This window comes from Rattus norvegicus, chromosome X (genome assembly GCF_036323735.1).
Source record: "Rattus norvegicus strain BN/NHsdMcwi chromosome X, GRCr8, whole genome shotgun sequence".
Classification (NCBI taxonomy): domain Eukaryota; kingdom Metazoa; phylum Chordata; class Mammalia; order Rodentia; family Muridae; genus Rattus; species Rattus norvegicus.
In genome coordinates, this window is record NC_086039.1 from 126443629 (window position 1) to 126458940 (window position 15312).

Here is a 15312-nt window from a genome sequence, read left to right on the forward strand (position 1 = left end):
GAAAATGATGATTCTTTGAGCTGGACTTTTCAAATTATTTGCTCATATGGTCTGATAATTATTAAACATGCATTTTATATAAATAAGACACTAAGCACTCGTAATGTCAGAGCTTTTCTTCACCTCATTTCATGCAACATAATGTAGTCTTGAGAAATTTAGACCCGGAACTTCATTATAAAAATGAAGGCGCTCACTGGCTTTGGTGGCACCTGTCTTAATCCCAACACTTAGGTGGCAGAGGCAGGCAAATCTTTGTGAGTTTGAGGCTAGAATTCAAAATCAAAAACAAAAAACAAAAGAAAACTTGTTCTAGATAGAACAGACAGTGATTTAATAGCGGTAATGTCTTGTCTTGGGTTCCAAAGAGCCTTAGCTGTTAGCAGATATCCTTCTGAGTCAAGGTGTAAATAGTGGGGCCTGGAATGAAAGTGCTCACCTATAAAAGTGGTACGATCCTCACCGAGCAAATGAACCAACTGCTCACTACTTCCCATGTGTGCTGCATGGAGTGGAAATTAGCTACAGAATCTTCTTTAAAATATTTGAATTCCTTTTCTCTGCGGGGAGTGGATGGAGTCTCTGACTCTTTTGCCTGCCCTTGGGACCCTTGTCCTCCTAGTGTGTTGCTTCTTCCAGCCTTTATATGACAGTTTGTGCCTAGTCTGATAGGAAATTGTTAGGCCATGTTCAGCTGATATCCCTGAAGGAAAATGGAAGAAGAGTGGATCTGTGGAACAGGGGAGGCGGGTGGGGAACTGGGAGGAGGGAAGGGAGGGTAAACTGTGGTCAGATGCATTGTATGAGAGAAGAATAAATAACTAAATAATATGTGTTTATTTATCCTGTGTGTGGAGACTGAAGGGTGAGAGGATAAGGGGAATGGCATGTATATAAAAGTATGAGAGAACTTAGTGGCAACACTGTATGGGTCCTGGGTTTCAGACTCATGTTATCACACTTGGCGTCAAGTGCCTTTAACTACTTATCCATTTTACCTACCCAGCCACAGAATATTCTTTCATTGACTACCCTCTCTAGGGATAAAATGACATTACTGAATTAGCTAGAGAGTGAGCAAAGCACATAGTTTGGCTAAGACACAGCAATGAAGATTTGAGCCTTTGGATTTTAATCAACCAGATGAAATATAAGAAAAAAATATATTTTGTGCTCAGATGAGTTGTAGAGTTGCTGATATTCCTAATTAAAATTTTTGAGTATCTCAGAACGTTTGCATTTTAGATTTTCATAATAATCACTGAAATACCATTTTGAAATCTTCTGTTCTGATTTCTTTTCATTCTTCTTTGTCCAAGAGAACTTGCAAAGAAGTGAAAGTCACACTTTTTTTTTCTTTTTGATACTTTTAGGTGTTGACTGCTAATTTCAGTAGCTAGTCAGCACTACAAATCTGGGAGCCCTCAGCACTTTATAATTTCTTAAATGGGGCTTGAACATGTGTTTCTTTTTTGAAAAGCTGGAGATCCTGCCTACACATGTGTAACACCTTCCACACAAATGAGATCAAAGTGCTTTATTAGCAACCATCAACAGCCTGAGTTCCCACTTAGGACAACAACTGCAAAAGAGATAAACAAAAAAGGCTGCTTAGGAAAAATGAGCCCAAATGCCAGAATCACAAAGAACCACACCCTAGCAGAAGCCTATATGGAGATCTTTCCTAGATGGGGGAAGGTCATAGGTAGTGATCTTTTGAAAGAAAGAAAGGTGAACACATGTTAAATTCGAGGGTGTTGATACCCCATTTTCTTAGTCTCCTCAGTATATTTAGCCTTTGCTGTTTTGTGTGTTTATCAATTCCCAGTTGCATACATGGTCAGATGCTTTTCATGTTCCTATATTAATCATATTTGAAAATCTGCTATTGACAAATAGAGTTCTATCACAAGTAGATTCATTAAAAAGTTAAACAGAAAGCAAAGCATATGGATTCAGATTTGTGCTTCAGTAAACTAAAATAACAAATAACTATATTGTGGACATCCTGGGGGTTACTTATGAAATCTTAAAACTGAATGTCAATTCTGAGGGTACTTGAATACTGTAATTACATTGTATTTCATTAAAAACAGAAACTCACAAACTACTGACTTTTAAAAAAATATGTTCATTTTTTATAATTCTAAACCAGCAAATGTTTTCTACATATTGGATTCCTTTGGGTTCAAGTAATCGATGAAGACTGGCTATAGTTTTCCCCCTTTCACGACTAAATGGTCTAGGGCCAAACCTTATTTTGTTTTTGTAACGTTTATTTAGTTTGTCGCAGGTATTCAGATTCTCTCAGTGTATTCCTGGAGGGGAAAGCCCCTTAGTGTTTATCAGTAGAACCTAGTATATATAGTAACTGCTAGGTAGCAATTCCTTGAGATAGTTTTGTTTTACCTTCTCATTGCACACAATGCCAGAGAATCTTAATTCAACATCACCTAAAAGTCAATAGCAGGCTCAGTGTGTGAAAATCTATTGTATAAGGGTCCAGGTGGTGAGAAATATTCACGTCCGAATCATCTGGCATACCGATGAAAGCTGTGAGGTCTCTAATCTAGAGTTATCTCCTTAGGGAGGCTTCTCTGGACTACTCTGTCAAAAATGATCATTCTCAGCTCCTGACTTTTTTTTCTTAAATCTCACTTGACAGTTCTTCTTCCTTCCTCACATTTCTCTTTTTCATTATAGTCTGTGTTCCTTGCTATGCTGAAGAGATATTGTCCCCTATAGCCTAGAGCCTAGGAGAGTGCCTATCACCGAATGAACAAATGAACCAAGTAAATGTTGTAATGTTCATAAATCTCAACTGAAATGGCTATCAATCCTCTGAAATTCAGGTTACCTTGAAAGAAACTGTAGGATCTATCATGATAAAATGACTCCAAAGTGTAGTTAGTGGGATTTTTTACTATGGGAGATGGGAATTTTTTCATGATTGATTTTTTTTCTTAGAATTCATTTGCTTAGTACAAAAACTTTTAAGATGTGGTAAAATTTAGGCCCCTAAATGCCAAAGGATGAAACTGCTTGCTTATAGGTAAACCATTGCCTGTCTAAATACTCTTTGTGTTTTTCTTGCAAGCCATCAATAGTTTCTTCTGTGTGTGTCAATTTTAGCAGCTCTTTGTGGTCCATAGAAGCAATTAGTTTCATCTCTGGTTTATTGCTGGAAACTTGTTGGTTAATTTCATTTCTGAAGTGGCTCAGTGACTTTGGTGTACTTTTTTTTTTTATTAACTTGAGTATTTCTTATATACATTTCGAGTGTTATTCCCTTTCCCGGTTTCCGGGCAAACAGCCCCCTCTCTCCTCCCCTTCTTTATGGGTGTTACCCTCCCCATCCTCCCCCCCTTGCCGCCCTCCCCAGAACAATCTAGTTCACTGGAGGTTCAGTCTTAGCAGGACCCAGGGCTTCCCCTTCCACTGGTGCTCTTACTAGGATATTCATTGCTACCTATGAGGTCAGAGTCCAGGGTCAGTCCATGTATAGTCTTTAGGTAGTGGCTTAGTCCCTGGAAGCTCTGGTTGCTTGGCATTGTTGTACATATGGGGTCTCGAGCCCCTTCAGGCTCTTCCAGTTCTTTCTCTGATTCCTTCAACGGGGGTCCTATTCTCAGTTCAGTGGTTTGCTGCTGGCATTCACCTCTGTATTTGCTGTATTCTGGCTGTGTCTCTCAGGAGTGATCTACATCCGGCTCCTGTCGGCCTGCACTTCTTTGCTTCATCCATCTTGTCTAATTGGATGGCTGTATATGCATGGGCCACATGTGGGGCAGGCTCTGAATGGGTGTTCCTTCTGTGTCTGTTTTAATCTTTGCCTCTCTCTTCCCTGCCAAGGGTATTCTTGTTCCCCTTTTAAAGAAGGAGTGAAGCATTCACATTTTGATCATCCATCTTGAGTTTCATTTGTTCTAGGCATCTAGGGTAATTCAAGCATTTGGGCTAATAGCCACTTATCAATGAGTGCATACCATGTGTGTTTTTCTGTGATTGGGTTACCTCACTCAGGATGATATTTTCCAGTTCTGACCATTTGCCTACGAATTTCATTTGTATTAAATGTAAGAGGTATCCTCACAGATACAACACATTTATTGCAAAATAGTCCCAGTTCACCATTTCTTATTTTAAAGTGGAACATAGCATTTTTATATATTTATGGGTTACAACATGATATGTTTGTTTACGTGAAACAAAAATCTATAATGCAGCAACTTGACAAAAAGGACTAGAAAAAAACCCTACCATCTTATTTAACTTCATTTCATTGTAATTCATGAAGAATACCATGTACTTAGTGCTGTATTAAATGTGGTCCAAGTTCTAAATTCCAAGAGGCTTCTGCAATTCTGTTCAACAGCACTGCTTTACCAGTTTAGACCTTTATTTTTAAATTCTCTCTCTCTCTCCCCCTCCCCCTCTCCTCCTCCCCTCTCTCTGTGTAGATTGTGTAGATATATAGGTACGTACGAGCATTTGCCACAGCACATGAACCAAAGAACAACATTTTGGGAGTTGGTTCTCTCCACTGTGTTTCAAGGGAGGGTCTCTCTAGTGTCTGCTGCTGAGTTGTGTGCACAAGCTTCTAGCAATAAAAGTGCTAGAATTACAGATGCGAGAGATCCAATCTGGATTTTCACATGGGTGTCGGAGATGAAACACAGGTTTCTGGGCCAAAATTTCAGATTTTAAACTGTATTTGAAAATTGTGCTAGGTGAGGAATATAATGATCCTTAAATTAGACCTTTTCTTACTTTGGGAGGACTTGGGTTATCTGATATCATGTTTATTGGTACGTAAGGTATCTCTCTATAGGAGTTTATTAGCTTAATGTTTGAGGGAAAGAATATACTACTTTAGCCATGAGTTATACATAGGCTCTTAGTGAACAAATGGTTGGAAATATCATTTCTCCTGTTAATATTATTTCTATCTCATATTTATCTTTTCTCTATTTTTTAATCCAATATAAAAGTCCAGAAATTAAGTAAAATGATAATCAGTCTGTAAAAGCAATTAGAGTAAGAGAGCAGACCTAGCCATATACTCTTAAAATATTTTCAAGGGAAGCCACAGAATTATCACAGATCAGAGGTGAAAAACTCAAATGCCAAAAAGGAAACATGTCATCATGAAAGTGGGATGTGGTGCAGGTGTAAGGAGGACAGAGGTGCACTAGATAGGCATTTCCTTTCCCATCCAGAGGGAGCACTGTCCCTCAGCTCTAGACCACTTATGCTACTACTGGGTGCCTGGCAGAGCTGAGCTTTGTGAATTTTCTAGAAGCATTTTATAGTCTTTTTTTTTTTTACATTTGGTCTCTCACTTCATAAATGTCAGGCTAAACAAAATACATCTGTGGCGTGATTCTGAACAACATCTGATAGAGACGCCTGACGAAGAGTGATGTGAGGAATCAACCTCTCAGTTACTAAGTAGATAAATGAGTTTGGCTAAGCCTACTGTCAGTGGTTGCACGAACCCTGGTACGATGTTGTTTTTAAATGCACTTCTCCATTAGTGATGGCGAGCGAAATGTCTGGCTTTGCAAATTACTGCTGTCATTTAGTTTAATGTACTCTTGTTTTTACATATTTATAAAAACCTTCTACATTATTAATAGTGATTAAATGCTTAGACACTGAAGATCAATAATGCTTCTGTTCACCTATTTACATTATTAAAAAGTAATAAGTAATACAGGGCACGTAGACTATGTGGTTTACTTTGTAGACATGTTTGGAATAGATTGAAGAAAAGGAAGAAATTTGTGCTACAGGATCAGTTGGATTTAGGAAAAATGGGGTAATTGAGTTTAATTTCCTAGAGATTTCTCTGTGGGCAACTTATGTCTTCACAGACATTACACCATCATAGAAGGTACGGAAGGTAGATATCTCACATGCTTTTTTTTTTTTTTTTTGTTCTTTTTTTTTTCGGAGCTGGGCTCACATGCTTTTAAGTGCAGCCAGTTGTGTACAGCAAAAACTACTCTCCTTGTGATGCACAAGGGTTGACAATTATTTGTGTGTGTCCTTAGTACACTTACATATCTACGTACTGCTCTCTGTAGACTGACTACGGCACAATATGGTAACAAGTCAGCTGAGTTTGCCAGTAGGTAAATGAAACCATTAGCAAGGATTTTTGTTTTTACCTGTCTACCCAACTGCCTCTCAGCTATGGGGCAAAAGCAAAAGAACAAAAAAGTGCTTTGGCTGGTTACGGCGTGTGTTTTAGATTTATCTGAGGGAACCTAGTCTATAGTCAGGGTTGTGTAAGAGCCTTGAGTTATTTTAGAGTCGCATGCTCCAGTTTTCTGAGGAAGTCATCATGGCTCAGTTCAGCAATTTAAAATCCAGGAATTCAGTACTAGTGTGCCTGGGTTCAAATCTAGGTTCTGACTTCTTCACGATTTTTTTTAAAATCACTTACCTAAAACACCAATTTCCTCATTTGAAAAAATGCAAGTTAACAAACCATACTGTGAACAATTTACTGAGAACTAGATGAAATGACAAGATCCAAGATAGCAGACATCAGAGTCACAATAGATACCCAGTAACACTTGCCATGGAACAGTGTCCATTTCATGATGCTCGTCTCCAAAGAAGTACGTCCTTAGCTCTCATTAAAAAATCATAACTTGTTCTATTGAAACATAACAAGCTGAAGCTGATTTCTAAAACTGCTTGGTTCCAAAGTTTCTTATGTTGACCTAGATGCCATTTATCCAAGATAAATTTGGTTCATGTCACCAGTTAAGTTTAAGGACAAGCAGAAGTGGGGCAACTGTGGTGTAATGGAAAGGTTAGAGGAGATGCTGTAATTCAACCTTGCTGTCTCTGTGATTTAGTCTCTTAGAATCTCAGTTTCCACATATACATAATATACCAAATGCGACTGCCCCATTTCATAGGAATACTGTGAAAATAAATGGAAGAGTATGGGCTTGGATGATTTGCAAACTACAAAAGTATTATATGAGTGTACCAGAGAGATTGTAATTATCATTTATACATGTGATTAAAAATGAAATCATTTTTATCAATGATAAAGCAAGGAAAAGGGAATGCATTTTTTTGTTGTTAGAGAAAACAAGGTTGGATTGCTTGTGTTCAGGTATACACATTTGGAGAAGGCTCACATCTTTTTCGGACTGCAAGGACTCTAACGGAGATCATTGATGGGAGACCCAACATTCTGAATTTAAATGTGACTTGCAGAGCCAAATGATAACTTGGAGCATTTTAGAAAGAATGTGAAAACTCAGTCAAAGCAGGAGGAGAAGGGCACTAACCACCCACAGTAATAGTTCTGTGCGCTGTGTGAGTGCAAGCACCGCTGAAGCGTGAAGCTGGACCACAGGGGTTGAAGTCGCTCTTACCTTTTCTGAGTTTATTGCTCAAACGCCCTGTTCTGGGTCAGAATGACTTGTCTGCTGTCTCCCTCAGGTCCCGACTTCCCCCTTATTGAATTCAACATGTTATTTGACACATCTCAAGTCAGGAAGGTTATTATTTGTCTCAGCACCTGACCCCCTATGTTTGGACTGATTTCTCCCCAAGTATGGAGAGAAATCTAGAGTTGCCTTACCCTTTACCGTGAGTAGGAAAATGGGGATAATGATTGCCCTCAGCTCTTCTTCTTCCTTTGTGTTTCAAAATTAACTCTCTACTCTCTAAATAATTATATTGATTATGTCCATCTGAAAGATGGACTGGAGAGGTTATTCAAGTGGGAGAAAGTTTTGAAGTGGGGATTACTGAATCTCTCGATGGAAGGCAAATATTGTCTATCGTCCCTAGAAGAAAAACCTTTTTTTTTTGGTGATATGTTGGCATTGGTTTTAGGTTATATTGGCAGGCCCAAAGGTAAGAATGACACAGTAAGAAAATAAGGAAAAAAATTTGGTTTCAGTTTTGTTGCTTCAATGAGAGTTCTAGCATTCAACTGACGAGAAAGGGAGTGGAGTTTATTCAGCTGATGAGAAAGGGAGTGGAATTTTCATGTACATCTTTTTTTTTCCCTCCTCTTGATATTTCCCAACGTTGAATTGTAATTTTCTTACATTGTCACTGGTATCAAGCTCTTGAAATAATCCATCTGCAGGGAGTGGGACATGCACAGAGGATCTTAGACAAATCATTTATGTTGTCATTAATGAGTTTTGTTTGCCGCCCATAAGGAAGGGGAGGGGGGAGGGGGATGTTTGCCCGGAAACCGGGAAAGGGAATAACACTCGAAATGTATATAAGAAATACTCAAGTTAATAAAAAAAAAAGAAATACTCAAGTTAATTAAAAAAAAGAGTTTTGTTTGCAAGAATCTAGTAAACTAGTGAGTCAGCAATTTATAGAACAAATCAAGGATATATATATATATATGTGTGTGTATATATATACATATATATATATTTTGTGTGTGTGTCACTATATGATTGTGCACAATGTGTGTGCAGGAACCTGCAGAGGTCAGAAAAAGGCACTGGATCTCCTGGGATCTCCTGGGATCTCCTGGAATCAGAGTTATAGGTCATTTTGAGACACCATGAGGGTTCTGAGAGCTGAACCTGACTTCTCTGACAGAGCAGCAAGTGCTATTAACCACCCAACTGTCTCTCCAGCTCCAAGAAGGACTTTTCAAATCTTTAATAACTAGACTTACCTATACCTTGTGCTAATTATTAAAGTGTGTCATTGATGAAAGTGAATGGGTTGAATACCAATCAGCAAATTCTTGTTATTATACTTTATATAAATGAAGTGATTTAAATGTGTTTCTTGTCAGATCTTTAGAGATAATTCTGGCATTTGAGCATTCTGAGAAGACAGTTATTTCCCATGGTGAATTTCCCATTAAGATGTCAAGTCATTCAACCCTTTGACCTGGAAATGCTTTTGTTCATGAAACAGAACCTAAAATTTAGCTATTGAAATTTATACTTTTTTCTTTCAAATAATAATTCAGAAGTTAAAGATTAAGCTTGCAAATATACTTCCATTTGCCATTAAATAACAATTTCCATACTTATATAGACATCTCCTATTACTTTATGATATAGAATCTAGCCAATTGGCCTTTAGAAAAAAATTGGTAACAGTGCAGGCATTCAAGAGAAGGCATAAGAAAGATAGCAATACTGTTGAAAGGAATGAGAAACCACTTGATCTTTAAAAGACCATTTTCTTTGACTCTGAAGGAAAATCATGAGCACTTTAAGTAAGGACAAAATAAATTTCTATATACCTGCTGTCAAATGAGATCTCTTGAGGAACGACATGAGTACTATCCTTGCCAATAAGAAATTTGATTCGATCATAGAAGAGTCTTGAAGTGTGCTGAGAGAAGAGGGGCTGGCTTTGTTGGATGAGGTCAAGAGGGTCTGGTGAGCCCTGACAGAGTGGGCTTACATAACAGTTGCTTTGTTGACAACAATCGGGGTCCACACAGTCCGTCAAACCATCTGGAAAGCAAAACAAATCAATAATGATATTTATCTTCAAGAAAACAATATAGTCAAAAGTATGCAAAATGGAGAAAGATAGTAAATGTAAAGTTATATTTTTGAGAACAGAGCGTGTTATAACTTCATGTTTCTCAGGAATTGTTACTCACTGAGTTTATAGTGTATCTCAGAGAAATTCAAACTATTTTGTTCCTAATTCTTCCTGTTTGAAATTCTCTAATATTTGTTAACTAGAGACTATAGTTTATGTAACTACAATGTACCTTTTGGTTAAAGTACTCTGTTAGGTATATCTTGTTATACCTTTCTATCTTTGGTGAATCACTCATCAGAATGGTAACTATTTTTTTTGTTCCTTTAAAAAATTCTTACCCCTAGACCATCTACTGTGAATGTACAGTTAACCAGTACTTGACAACCTGCTTTCGTTTTCACTTAAAAATCATCTTAATATGGTTGTTTACAGGTAATTCTCAGCACAGAGGTTGAGATTTTCTTTTCTTCTTTCTTTCTTTTTTTTGAGGTTGAGATTTTCACTGTGCAAAAGGATATAGGACAGTGATTTTCTAATGTGCAGCCAATTACCTATGGAACTCATTAAGTACCTAGATTCTTGAATTCTGCCTACTGAATCAGAATTTCCCCTATCCTAAGGTTGTACATGCTTAATATGGGCGATTCTGTAGCATGCTAAAGTAGCTGGTCACTCTTTCATTTTATTTTAGGATTTCATACAAGCAATGGTAGTTTTATGTAATTATTACTAAACTTAGTACCTATCAACGTAACAAGCCACTTTCTTTACTTGTGGGGGCCCTCATCATTTGCATTGGACTTATGAATCCACTGTTGTATTGGAATGCACAGAATTAATCCTGCCCAAGGACCAGGTAAATTCCTGAAATGCTGGGAATGGTGGTTCTTGGAAAATAACAAAACTTCATAGGAAAGTATGGCATCCTTTAGGTGTCCTTATAAACCCTGCAACATATGTCTTGGGGCCATTTTAGCTGGAAAATTCTAGGGAATGGTCTTGACCAAAGTCCATCTCTTAGTTAGTATTTAGTATTTAATGAGGCTTGCTTTAAGTTTGGCCCCAAATGGTGAAGTTGCTTTTTCTCCGGTGTATCTCAGAACTAACAGTGTGAAGGAAAAAGAATAACATAAAAGTTTCACTCTTTGGAAGAGGAAAGATACAGTCCACAAGACCTACTGAAGGGAGGAATGGTTATTTAGAATGTAATAGGTATGAAATGCTTTGCTAGTTGCTTGGCGAGCTAATGAAAGAAACACTCCCCTTCCCCCAGAAATTCAGAACTTCAGAGGATAAAACAGGCGTTTAAACAGCTGACTCTTGTACCGGTGAAGTGTGAGAAGAGCTCTAAGAGAGTTCTAAGCAAAGAAAAAGAAGTGGATGGAGTGATTAACTGAGCATATGGACACTTCACTCCACATCCAATAAGCAAAAAATTTAAAAGTCCTTCCAAGGTCCTTAGAACAGGCAAGTGGCTCTAATTCCGTTGTTTAACAAGGGTAAACATAAAGACGCTAATCTCAGCTTGCAGTGGAAAAGAGAGGTTCAGGGGAATCAGCGGCTCCTTAAGGCTGATGGTAAAAGGCACTGGTTTTCTGCAGCGATTTTGCTTGCTCCCTCTTCCCTCACTAGGCTGCTCCACTTGAGCTACAAGAAGATGTATCATAACTGGGGGCAAGGAAAGTGAGAAACACCAAGAGGAGGCTTTGGAAGAGTAGCCTTGGTGCATCTCGAAAGATATTTTCCCTACATGTGGTCTTTTCAAACTCTCTATACCACGGAGTACTTTGTTTTAAAATGAAGTATACTTTTTTTCTTGTTTTGCCCGTTTAATTGATTCTTGTCCATGCCTTTTTCTTTTGTCTCTCCATGGACACATTTCTTTATTTATGACTAACTTTTACCACTGGTTTTGTTTCAAAATAAGTTCCCTTCTTTCATCATTTAGCGAAACAAATTAGCAGATATTCCCTCGATTTTAGATGACATTTCTTCCCCCTCCTATGATAAGATGTTCTTATTAGCATATTATCTCTTTACTCTTCTGCTAATTAGATATCTGAATGTATAGAAAAGTTGGCAAAAATATCAGATGGATTAAAAGAGTTTTTGTAATGTTTGCTATTGGTGCCCCATAGGAAAAACATGAAAAAAATGAGTGTCAAGTGCAAACTTATCTTTATTCATTTTTATTGAATTGTGGATTTTTTATTGGCATAATGTACACAGAAGCACTTAATGTCATGTTTGGTAAACATTAACAAATGTACTTACTGATAATACTTTTGGACATTGACAGGTCTCATTCTATCACCTATGAATCCAACTTATTATGGAACATGAGTTGATTTTAAATAAATATTCCTGTCATATTAATCTTCAAAGTTGGATTCTAAAACTAACCATTGAGCTAATTCAAAATTGGGAATCGCATTCTCATCTAGTTAGGTGATATTGAATTCAAGGTAATCTCTTACATTTATTAATGCCTACTATATACAGAGCTGACCCTATGAGATTTCCTTTTTCTCAAAAAAAAAAAAAAAAAAGCAATGCGCTGTTGAATTTAGGAAGGTAGCAGGGAAGCTGACCAACGATGGCATGCAACCCTAAATTAGAAATTGCAGGCAAACCCAGCACAAGAGCAAATATCTACTTACCAATTATCACATTGGATAACACTCCAAACAGTATGTCTAGACTGTTACAAAGAAGTGCAAATGACAGTCACACTGGATGTGTGTATTTTTTTTTTTTTGGCTATTAACAGTTCTTTTATTGTTCTGAATTGGAAGATGTGGCACCCTACTGACAGCCAAGCTCAGGTGTCAGATACGAACATATCATATGTTAGCTGCTTTTATTTTCAGAGAATGTTTTCCTTAAGGGGATAAAAATAAAAGAGAGCAAAAACGACAGAGGTTATACTGTCTTGGAAGACTAAACATGGTGCTCATTGATCCTAGTTTTGCCAACCAATTTGGGTCTATTCCAATTGGTTCAAGGATATGGTTTGTTTCCCTGTAATCAAGTCATCACTAATAAATACTTGGCTATCACATGTGTGCCCTTGTTTGGTAAAAAGAATAGAAAAGGAGATCTGAACAATAGAGGAGAAACTCATGTTGGCCTAAACCTCTAATGAAGTTACTCATAAGACCCATAATATTATCTGGATAGGAATCGACAGCTAAGTTTTGGCAGGGTATCCTTAAGAATTTTCAACTTTGTATCAACTAATTAATATTTTCTAAGTATTAGGTACTTCCAAATGCATCATTTAAGCTAACTTCTGCAACAAATTTTTACCTAGATATTCCCAGGTTCATTTTATAAATAGATGATAAGAGGCTAATGTGATCCCATAGTTATTTGGGAGACATATTAACATACAGTGTTCTATTTAGAAATTCAAAAAGATTATTAATCATTGTGTTTACATTTCAAATGTTATCTCCCCTCCAGGAATCCTCCCACCCCTCCCCTTTACCTCTAAGAGGGTTCTCCCCCACCCACCTACCCACTCATGCCTCATGAGCAGCCTCATCTATACCATACTATGGTATTATCCACTCAAAATCTCATAACATGGTAGACCTTAAAAATTACAAAAATATAGAAGGGAACTTTTGTGAGTGTTAGATATTTTTATAGCCTTGATAATGGTCACAGTAATATATATATGTGTATATATATACATATATGTGTGTATATATGTGTGTGTATATATATATATACATATATATATGAAAACCAGTAAACTTGAAAAAATAATCATGAAGAATATGCACACTGTCTAGTTTATATCTAGTAATTGATAAGTATTAGATATTATATGTCAAGCTGTGGATTATAAAAACCACAAGGTATCTAGAGATAGAGGCTTAGGTTTGGGTTCCAGTGGTTCACATTAGCAGTTTAGAATGGTCACCCTCCCTCGTATGGAAATAGTCTGAAAACTGTTCAGCACAATCAATGCATTGACATGTATGGAATGTATTGACTTAGGGGCAAGCTTTGCATAGATAGGATACCATGTGACTCTGAGTTGGTAGCTAATACTGTAATATGAAACACATTCATTGAATTGTATTTACCTGTGGAGTTGTTAGCACTTGGATAAAAGCTAGATTGAGGGGTTGGGGATTTGGCTCAGTGGTAGAGCGCTTGCCTAGCAAGCGCAAGGCCCTGGGTTCGGTCCCCAGCACCAAAAAAAAAAAAAAAAAAAAAAAAAAAGCTAGATTGAGGTTTAATTTTTTTTTATGGTTATAGAATAGAATCTGGTCTGTAATGCTCAAAAGTCCTATTTCATGGACAATTGTAAATTTAGTTAGAGATTATTAACACAACCTCAATTAATGCATCAGACTAAATGGGAGGCCCTTAAGTAGAGCAAATGCTATCAATTCACTGCTCCTGGTCTTTTATTTCCCTATTTACTAAACTATGCAGCATGCTGGGGACATACAAAGTATGAGGTTTATTGGTCCATGAGTTATATGTGTTCGCTCACCTGTGGTGCTATTTTCTAGATCTAGAAACATGATGATAGTTACTGGTTTTAATGAATGGTGACTTATTATGAAGAACAATGCCTGGAAAACCATTCTTGTTTAGTTATTTGATTTACAGATTTTGCAAACAAATATGAACCTTGACCACTAAAACACTTTCTACACGAGAAGCTAGGACACATATGGAGAAATATTTAAAAGACCGGAGAAGAGGGGCCATTGGATTACACATTTTTATTCTATAGTTTAATATTCTTCCATAATGTTTTTATTATATTAGATATCACTGTCCTTCCTTTATAAGTAGAGTGAATAAGATGAGATCCTCATTATTTGGCTGAACATCTCACAAAACACACAATGCTCGGTGTGATCTGTGCCTGTGTACCTTTGAATAGTGCTAGATCAGCAAATTCCTGTGGTCCAGAGACTGTAGCTTCACTCTACTCTCCACAGTGTCTATTGTTTTGAACCTTCTTCCTTGGAGCCATGTGAAACCTTTCTCAGCTGCCAGAGTAAGTTATGGCCTCCATGAACATTGATCCACCCTTGGTGTTTTAAAGCACCCTTACACATTTAAAATGCGGAACCACTTTATGAGGATCTTTGCTTAGTATCTGTTTCTGTTGTTAGAGCATATCCTTCATTGAACCAAAAATGCATCTTGATTATCATTTCATCATTATCATGATGCTCAGAAAACACTTGAAAAAATGCAGTAATGAGTTAATGAAAACCTGGGTATTCAATGTGGGACTTCTACCTAGAAGGTAGATATTTGATATAACATGTGAATCTGTGCTAACGAATTAAACTTTATTCAAAACTGGGAGTCTCTAGTTCTGTGTTGTCCAGTGAGTAGCCTGCTGTGGCTATTGTACATCTGAGATCTGACTAGTCGGACTAAAACAAGCAGAATTTTTCTTACATTAAAATACATATAGCTTTTGTGTAGACAGTGACAATGTGATGTTTCCAAATATGTAGGTATTGGATGATGTTTAAAATTTCCAAGTATTATAAAATGGTTTAAAAATTTTAACATTAGATTTATTACTTTTCTGCCCATTATAAATTCTACCAATGCTTTTAATAGTAATGAATTTCTTTTCCATGTTGAGTGCTGTAATTTCTGCTTTCTTTAGCATTTAATTCAATAATCCTACTAGAATATATTTCTTTTTCTTTAGGTACACAGTAGGAATTAAAAATCTACTTGTTTCTTAATAGTTGTCTCAACACCATATAATCATAATGCATCATAATGCTTCTTTCTCCC

The 15312-nt window shown here is 37.0% G+C and overlaps 1 protein-coding gene across 8 annotated transcripts in view; it reads right to left on the bottom strand.

The window, feature by feature from the left end:
* Positions 1-15312, bottom strand: part of Tenm1 (teneurin transmembrane protein 1) — an 889770-nt gene that overhangs the window by 177661 nt on the left and 696797 nt on the right. For all 8 annotated transcript variants that reach the window (XM_063280507.1, XM_063280510.1, XM_039100433.2 and 5 more), the window contains one exon: positions 9266-9482. In XM_063280507.1, coding sequence (XP_063136577.1) covers positions 9266-9482 — 217 coding nt within the window. The remainder of the gene's footprint in view (positions 1-9265; positions 9483-15312) is intronic.